The sequence below is a fragment of the Lolium rigidum genome, chromosome 2 (assembly GCF_022539505.1).
Source record: "Lolium rigidum isolate FL_2022 chromosome 2, APGP_CSIRO_Lrig_0.1, whole genome shotgun sequence".
Classification (NCBI taxonomy): Eukaryota; Viridiplantae; Streptophyta; class Magnoliopsida; order Poales; family Poaceae; genus Lolium; species Lolium rigidum.
In genome coordinates this window covers 183,397,346-183,407,034 of record NC_061509.1, presented here as the reverse complement: position 1 = coordinate 183,407,034, position 9,689 = coordinate 183,397,346, and the positions used below count along the sequence as shown (strand labels likewise).

Below are 9,689 nucleotides of genomic sequence, written 5' to 3'. Positions count from 1 at the left end.
TTAGACCACCTTATAAGGTGGGTTGTTCCATCACTAATAAGTGAGTGAGAAGAGGAGTGGTATACGCGCGCTCCTCCTCCTCGCTCGTCTCGACACGCCGCATCGCGATCGCGGTGAGTGGATTGAGCCTCGAGCTGAAACTTTCCTTTCTTTTAGCAGTTCAAGAAAACGAACAGAATCCTAGACGGATGCGTCGCAGTTAATCGGGACCATGGGCTATCTATAACCGACTCGAAACATGCGGGCGACGCACGTTGCCTTGGTTTCCTGAACCTATATAATCTCTTGTCCGACTACCGCAGGAACATATCCAATACACGAATTAGGGTTTTCCACATCTCTCTGCTTGTGCCGCCATCGAAGACTACTCCATCCCGCCCGCCGGCGTGCAGCGACGAACGGAGGAGCATGTCTCTGGAACCGCTTGCTTTTGCGATCATGTACGGGAGAGGGCTAATTAGGTTTTTGGGAAGCGTTCTACGCGACTGCTTAAGCTCTTCATAACGGGTCGTCTTCCGTCCAAGTCGAGCGGTGCTGCCTACCATCGTGTTCAACGCCGTCTACTTCGACTCGTCGTCAACAACGTTGTCATCAACAACGTTACTGTTGCGACTTCATCTGCTACACCTCCACCACCACCTCCACCAGATCGATATACTATTCTGAAATTAATCATGAAAATTATGGCTAATTATCTAACGTGACGGGACATATCACGACCGTCCGTTGGACAAGCAAAACGCCGCATTTGAACACGTATAAAATCCAGGCTAGATAAAATAGACTAGGTTTAGAAGAACCAAAATCGAGTCCGAAGAAAGATGCAGTCGGCTTTCCCCTTTGAGCGCTGAAACCAGGCCGGGAGAAGCGCGCCGATGGATCGGAGTTTCCACTTGTAGGTCGACGGTACCCACCCTCTGGGCCTGCCTGCGCCTGGGCGCGTCTCCTGTCGGTCCCCACGCCGCCACACGGCCCGAGAACCAATCACGGGAACCCGTCTCCGCTTTAAAGCTCGCCACTCTCGGCGCTCGATTGTCCCTCCCTCCCTCCTCCCCACTTGCACCGTGGAAGAAGAATCAGGTCGCCGATAGGATTAGCAAGCCACATCGTCGATCGATATTCCACGCGCGCAGATCGTAACCTCCGACGTCCCGTCGGTCCACGACCGGCCTCTCGCCGCATGTAGCTAGCCCCGCCGCCGGAAGGGAAGGGGTCCTGCTAGGTAGCTGCATCTAGACTACATGAGGAGGTTCATGCCTCCAGGAGGAGGCGGAGGGGAGCCCACTTCCTCCTCGTCGTCGGGGCAGCACGGCGACCACCAGGGCAACGAGGCTGCCGCCGCCGCCGCCGGGCTGCGGTACGGCGGAGGCGACATCTCGCTGGGGCGCGGAGGGCACGACCTCCACCGCGCCCAGTTCCGCGGCGAGGCGGAGATGAAGGACCAAGGCGCGGACATGCTGTCCCGCCACAGCAGCTCGCCCGCGGGATTCTTCTCCAACCTCATGGTCGACGACGGTACGTAAGGCGCGCCCGCGGCCGGCTGATTGCTTTGCTCCGCCTCAATTAATGGCATTCTTACTACTACGGTAGTACGTAGCTTAGTCAGTTGATTTCTACTCCTACGGTAGTTTCTGCCATGAATCTTGATGCTTTCGTTCCCCACGGAGATCGAGCAGCATTTTCGCGCGCGCGCGCTTCTTTCTTCCGAACTTTCAGAGGAAGGAATAAAGCTGCGCTGTTCTTACCTGGGCGCGCGGGCGGGGGCGCCGCAAAAGTGCAGCTCCACTAGCACCAGAGCAAGCTCGCCGACCGATTCCTGCAACTTGCACCCTGCTGTGCCTGTGCGTGCGTCCATGAGGTGGACCGCGCAACTTTACCCACCCCGCTAGGCGCTAGCGCTCTGGCCTGTTTTGGTTAAATTGGCTTTCCTATAAATGTACATGTACAGATATAGTAGTGGGACTGTAGGATACTAGTTATTTTTTTTTCCTTTTCGCCATATTTAAAAAAGTACTACCTATCCGAGAGAATATCTTAAATTTAGCTGAATTTAGATGTATCTAAACACACATAGACCTTGTTTGGTACTAGTGTTTTAGTGGGGATTAGTGGAGATAATACTGAGTATTGGGTGAATCTCTGCTGTCAGGGTGGGCATTCGGTTTTAACCGAAATTTCGGTTCGGTTTTTGCGGTTTTTGAACAAATTCGGTTTTCAAAAATGGTAACCGAAATTGGCATGAAAATTTAGAAAACCGAAGATTCGGTTAACCGACAAATTCGGTTCGGTTTTCGGTTAAAACCGAATGAACCTACTCACTTGAACAAATAGTAGGCATCACCGAAGAAAGCAAATAGTAATTGACATATCAACACAAAAAGCATCAACTGCGCAAGAAATCGACAAATGAGCACCAATCGTGGAGCGATGCTATTTGGTAGGCTGCGGCACTCGTGGTACAGGTGCATCACTCGTGAGCGATTAAAAGGGTAGCTAAGACTTCGAGCGACGTGTTCTATTATGCAGGCTTCATGCTATATTCAGAAAAAGCTAGTACATCAAAGACCAAAGTCATGCATTGAATGGACAATTTTTGGAACATCAAACGCAGTTGGGCTTCTATGGAATGATCGGTCTATGCACAAATTGATGGTAGGTTACTCAATTCGGTCTATTCGGTCTTGTTCGGTTGGTGGGGCTAAAAACCGAATTCTACCAAATTTAATTCGGTTAGTATAAATGGAAACCGAAAAAATAGCGGTTAATGGAAAAACCCGAGATTTCGGTTAGTTCGGTTTTGGCTTCGGTTCGGTTTTCGGTTTCACGGTTTTTATGCCCACCCTGAGCTGTCACCCAATCCCCACAAAACCCCATCCTCAATCCAGTAGGTAGGGGTAGAGTATTGGTGATTGAAAAATACAGTAAAATTTAGGGAAAGGTGAAGATAAGTGGGGATTAAACTCGCTCATACTCTAGCACCAAACATGTATTGGGCATAAGTGGGGATTTGAAGTTTGGAACAGATTATCCTCGCTAATTCTTACTAAAACTCCAATACCAAACAAGCCCTTAGTGTATAGATACATCTAAATTTAGACAAATTTCGGACCCTCATTTGTGGACTAAGGGAGTAGTAATATTCTTGTCATAGATGTAGTGTAAAGCTCTACTGTGTACAGTTTTCCCGTCTTTTGTCTTTGTTAGACAAAAAGATCGAGCATAGCGTGGCTTTAAATAATTAATAAATCCGCAAGAGCAACATTTCAGTAAATTCAAGATTAAAACAATAGCAACAAGGAGTAGAGCAAGATACAAGGGCCCATAGAGTTTTCTCTTATATACTTCCTTCGTGCTAAAATAAATATCGTAAGTTCCTCTAGATTCGCATATATCTAAACGCATCTTATTGTGTAGACATGTATAAATCTACGACACTTATTTTAAAACGGAGGGAGTGTACGGACTTTTTCTTGGAGGGGATGCAAAACTAAGGGCTCTGATAGCGGTTTCTCGTCAAACAACACGCTTTTGTTCTGTGGAAATGTACTTTTCCATCCCGTGTCTCTAATTTGTCATTTTCTATAACCCTACTTGCAGTCCCTCACTTGTTTTATTCCTCCACTTGCACTGATCTGCTTGCTTGGCTTCTCCTTAGTATTCTTTTGCTTAGAACGGCACGAAAAGCCACGAAGACTTTGAGAGAAGGGTCAATGCTTTCCTATGGGCCCAATTTAGATTATGGTTTTTCTAATGCTGGTTGCACATTGAAGAGGATTAATGGATCAGTTGGTGCATCATCAAACCCTAGCAACGGTTAGGTTAAACTAATGTCATCCACTTGGCTTAAACTAAGTTGGCCAGCGTGGCTCACCCACTTGGCCACTTGGCATGGTGGGCGGAGCGCTGTCTTCCGTCCAAGTTCAGCTCATGACGGATCCACCATGACATCATGGCATCCTTTGTCTAAAAATAGTACTCCATTTATCCATAAAAAATGTCGAAGATTTTTCTAAATTTGGATGTATCTATACACCAAAAGTATCTAGATACATGTAAATTTAGATAAATTTGTGATACGATTTTATAGATAGAGAGATAGACTATTCGATAAATTATAAACACATGCGAACACATTCTGCCTAGTGGTGTGCACGCCGCATTCACGTGCCAGCCTTTGCTTTATTGGACGAACCATGTCATTAATCAATAATCTTCTCTGCCTTGTTTAATCATATGAGGAGAACAAGATTCCATCATTGAATGCATAGAGGGTTGCATACAAGGGGCAAAAAAGAAAAAGATATAGCTAAGAAAGGCACCACAGATCCTGAGATCCATGAACTTGGCTGGCGTGGGATCAATTTAGTTCAGAAATGACTTCAAAACCGTAAAACTAGCTAGCTACCACCTAAATTTGGTTACGTGGTGCACTTTTATTCCAAACGAGTCTTGGCTGCAAAAAAAAAAAAAAAAAAAAAAAAACACACACACACTTCAGATGGTAGGGGCCCTGTGTTTTGCGCGTGCTGTTGGCTCTTTCTCTTCCTCCTCCTGATACTAGTTCTTCTATGTTTTAAGCATGTCATCCAACATTTCATGCGCTACAAGCTCCACATCTTCCCATATTGTATGAGGTCAACTCTGGCTCCCTCGAGAGTAGATTCGATGGTGGGGAACTAGAATAACATAGTCACAAAGTGTGTACTTGAGGGCATATGTCTAAATTGGAACTAGTCGAGGTCTTGGGAAACATGATATGGAGATAACCGGTGATGTAATTGTATTGGGTGGGAGTTTGGAGCCGCTCATGACTCGGCTATTCATGCACCAAATTCCCCATGTGCACATCATGTATGCAGTAGAGGTTAATCTCAAAGACACAATGGTGTACAACACCATCATGTTGTACTCGTGGATGTGGAAGCCATAGATGGTTGTCATCAATGGAGGTTGATGACTGACTCCCAAACCACAAACCCAGGTGGACAGTGGCGAGGCTTTGGCGAAGTGGTAAGGCGGGTGGGAAGTGGGAGGCGGCAAATTAAATGAGCTAGAGCAACATTTTGGGCTAGTATTTTTGGAGACAAATTGGCCAATATGAGGTATATTTATCCAAAAGAAAATTACTGAACTCCATGGAGGAAGGAGTATCCACCATTATTCCTTGTTGGTAGGCACAATCACCTCCATCCTCTCGGTACGTGTTAATTAGCGGCGGCGATGCTAGATTGGTTGTACACAGAATAGAGATAGTCAACTATCATAAGTGTACCAATCATTTCCACCTATGAAAAATATGATGTGACAATGTGATTAACGATGAGAGACACTTTCTAGTATCATGCATATCATGGCACAATATTGTAACACATCAAAGGAGGAAGGTTAATTAGACATACTACCAGACCGCATAAAATATTATGATACAATATTTAGCACGTCAAAAAATTAATGAAGTGAAAAAATACTATACTACTTTATATTACACAATGTGGAGGTAGTGAAAAATTACTATCATGTACTATGATACTTGATCATGATACTATGTAATGTAAAAGTTCTAAGGGTGAACTAATGTAGGAAAACTAAGCGAGATGTGCTTTTATCGGAAGAAAGCTCCATCACATGTTCTTAAACTTCCCCAACCGCAAGATGTGCATCTGGTCCTCCTACGTGGCTCATCTACTAGCAAATTGGAACTAAAGAGGCATCAATTGACCAAATTCATTGTGCTGGTTTATGAGTTCCAAGCTGATGGACTAACAGATCTATCATTAAAAACATAATTTATTCAAAAAAACCCCCAAAAAATCTCAAGAAAACCAGAATCGGGTACTAATTAAAGGGGTGTTACAATATATGCAATAGCTTTGAGTTGACATACATTAATTAATGTGGATTTGATTTCGATGAGTCGACTGTTTTTTTTTTGTTCGGTCAATCTTGTGAGTTTACTCTATAGTTGCACTTTTAATACTATACAGTAGTTGCACAATTTTTTTGTGGGATTGTGAGAGTTCTTGGTTTGCTTGTGCTGCTAGTTTCGGTCTTTTCTTTGTTGTGGGATTTGGACCTGTGTTTCTCCTCCATCTAATGAAAAAAATGCAGCATTCTTGTGTGTTTTTGAAAATGAAATGGAATTGTATTTATTTGTTTTTTTACTTGTACATTTTGTCTGGTTTGATGCATGCTCAGTATATTCTAGTTGCACATTTCGTCGATTAGTTACTTCCTATAAAAATGTTTTTCTTATACAGTATGAGTTAAGCGAAGTTTAATTAGCAATCACGGACATAATATTTTTTCATTTTCTCGGCTCCTTGTTGTAGACTTACAGTCCAATCAGGATTTCATGACATTCAAGTTAACCAAATTCTGGGTGTTGGTTTATGACTTTCAAGTTGATGGACTAACAAATCTATCATTAAAAAAACAATTCATTCAAAAAAATCTCCAAAAATTCTCAAGAAAACCAGAATCAGGTTCTACTTAATAGGGGCTTACATTATGCAATAGCTTGGAATTGACATCCATTAACTAATACGGATATGCCTATGATCACTCGACTATTTTTTTTTAGTTTGGTCGATCTTGTCGGTATAGCTGCACTTTTAATACTATACACTAGTCACACATTTTTATTGTGGAATTGTGGGAGTTCTTGCTTTGCTTGTGCTGCTAGGTGCTAGTTTCGGCCTTCTATTTCTTGTGGGATTTATACCTGTGTCTCCTGTATCTAATGAAAAAAAGGAAGCTTTCTTGCTTGTTTTTGTAAAATGAGGTGCAATTTTTTTTTGAAAGAGGGAAGTGCAATTATATTTATCCGTTATTTTACTTGCTCCTTTTTATCTGGTCGATCGTATGCTAATATATTCTAGTTGCACATTTGGTCGATTGAGTATTTCTTGTTCATACTAGACTGATAGGTTTAGTGATGAGCAGTCGTCTTTTTTTTTTGAAGTAAATGAGCAGTCGTCGGAAACAAGTAATGCTTATGTATTCAAATGTTGGTTCATATATGAAAGCAAGCGAAGTTTAATTAGCAATCACTGACGTATATTTTTTTCGTTTGCTCGGCTCCTTGGTGTAATCCAATCAGGGTCAGGATTTCATGGCGCAAGAGCCGGAGGAGGCGGCGCCGAGGCCCATCGCAGCGCCACCGGCAGCGCGAAGATGAAGTCCCAGCTACATTTCGGGGCCGATGGGCCGCCGCAGGGCACCGCCAACCTGTCACGGATCTCCGAGGGCGCCGCCTTGTTCCCCGGCGCCGACGCCATTCGCGCGGGCGGCGAACACGCGGTGTCGCGGTCCTTCTCGACCGGCGGCAGCACTACTGGGGGCTTCTCCATCGTGGGGCCGTGGGACGAATCGAGGGACATCATCGGCACGCTCGACCTAAGCGGGTACGAGTCTCAGTTTAGCGGCCTGGGGAGCTCGTCGTCGCTGGAGCTGGCGGGAATGGACAAGTACATGCAGGCGGCGCAGCAGCAGCAGGACGGAGTGGCATTCAAGGTGCGGGCCAAGCGCGGCTGCGCGACGCACCCGAGGAGCATCGCCGAGAGGGAGCGACGGACGCGGATCAGCGACAAGCTCAGGAAGTTGCAGGACCTGGTGCCCAACATGGACAAGGTAAATCACGGGTTTCTTTTTTGCACACCAGCACAGATTGTCCCATGCATGTTACATGGTCTAACCATTGTGGATGCAACAGCAAACGAGCACTTCAGACATGTTGGACCTCGCGGTTGAGCACATCAAGGGCCTCCAGAGCCAGCTTCAGGTATATGTGTCGTCTATGCGCTAAATCCATCCATCACTAGGCGTCATCATGGAGCTTTTAACAAGATCTGTCGTCTAACCTTGTGGTGTACGTCTCTGCAGGCTATGAAGCATGAACAAGAAAAATGCACCTGCTGCAGCAAGCCTTGAGCTATCAATTAAGCAGGGGGCCAAGAACTGATCAGCACAATGCAAAGGATTACACTTCCAATCGAGAGAAACTAATGTATGCATGGTGATACTATTGGTCATCGTTCACGTGCAGCTAAGTTACATGCATACATGCGTAATTGATGCATGCATGCCAAATGCGAAAGGGAGCGTATAGAGCTCAACGTACTGTTCCAGCTTCTTCAAGGTGGCCAACACTGGCGGCCGTTGTGATCCTTAATAAGTAACTAGTTAGCTAACTTGTAGTTCCAGTTCCTCTTTTTGCTTCCACAAGAATATTGATTTTTTCACTTGTCAAGATTGAGGATTTTTGTACGGTTTCCAACTTCTACAGGTCGGCAAAAACTGGCAGCCATTCGGATCCATCAACTTGTTCGCAATCTCTTGCTTAATAATATGATTATTAGTTAGCTAACCCTGTAGTTTAAGTTCCTTCTTGTTTCCACCATCGAGAATATTGATTTTGTGATACAATTGAGAGCGGGGAAACATCCTCTCGCGTCTCTCTCCCTCGTGTCGCCCCTCCATGCGACCAGGGGGGAAAACCCTAGACCGTGCCGCTGCTGCCTCCCCCCTCCCTCTCCTCTCCCCTCGTCGCCCCCGGAGGTGGCCGCCGGCAAGGCCGTGCGACGCCGGTGATGGGGGTGGCGGGGATCTCTCTCCTCCGGCCCCCCGTGCGATGCTGTAGGGAGGAAGACGGCAGCGCGGGGGTGGCCTCCGCCGCTGGTAAGGTCGACCCGATTCCCTCCGTCCCCCTCTCCGGCGCGGCCTCGCCGGCGCTGGGAAGTGGTGGCAGGGGGATTGGTGCCCTCCGACGACCGGGTTGGGGCCAGGATTCCAGGGCGGCGGCCTTGGGCGCAGGGTGGGGCTCCGCCGGCCTGGCGGCGGGCGGCGGGTGCCGATGCTGCGGTCGGCTCTCTTCGGCCGCGCTGGCGGTGAAGGGGGCGGTGGGTGTGGGCATGGTACGGAGGTCGCCCCGATGGGCCTCTGGTATCAGATCTGAAGATGGAGGCTCCTCCTCCCTGCGGTGCTCGTCGCAACTCCCCGGTCCCGGACTCCTCCGGTGGCTGGGGGTGTGGTTGGTGTGGGCTCTGGACCGGGGGAAACCCTTGGCCGACGGTGGTGGCCGCGACGTCGATGATGCTGACGGCGCCGTTATCCTTCTTGAAGGCGACATCAAGGTGATATCCCCTCCCTCCCTGCCCTATCTATCTCGGGTGAAAGCCTAAAGCTTTGGTTTGGACGGTGGCGGCGCCCGGGCGGTGCCGTTCCCTCGTTGGAGGCACCGTTTTGAGATAGTGGGTTTGGGTGGATGAGCTCGGCGGTGGTTGGTATGCATCGTCTTCGCCTCTTCTGGCAGCTTGGTCCGGTTTGGTGGTTTGTGCTGCGGGTGGCGATGTTGTTCGTGGGTGGCGGCGCGACGAGGCGAGGCGAGTGCTCGGAGTCTTTCTCCCCGGCGGTAACTTCCAATATCCATGCGTGCTCAGGGAGAGCGATCTACCTCCGACAGATATGGTGCCCTCCGATCCGGGGCGAGAAAGCAGGGAGCTTTCTTTGGAGCTGGAAACAGATGGTGCCTGGGCTTTGCTTGGCCTCTGGAGGTTGACGATGGTGCGAGTCCCTCAATGGCGGCCTTCTTCACCAGCTTCGACGCCTCTCTAGTTGGATCGCAAGACTGGACAATTGTCTCGGAGCTCTAGCTGTTTTCCATTCTTTTCTATTGTTTTGCTTGTAGCTCT

General features: G+C 47.5%; 1 protein-coding gene across 1 annotated transcript; it reads left to right on the top strand.

Moving 5' to 3' along the window:
- Positions 1-1,241: 1,241 nt before the first annotated feature.
- LOC124690364 (transcription factor bHLH128-like) lies at positions 1,242-8,315 on the top strand. Its single transcript, XM_047223753.1, has 4 exons — positions 1,242-1,515; positions 7,100-7,629; positions 7,712-7,780; positions 7,882-8,315. Exons 1-4 carry the CDS (start codon positions 1,242-1,244, stop codon positions 7,927-7,929), a joined length of 921 nt encoding a protein of 306 aa, XP_047079709.1. The 3' UTR covers positions 7,930-8,315.
- The last annotated feature ends 1,374 nt before the right edge of the window (positions 8,316-9,689 follow it).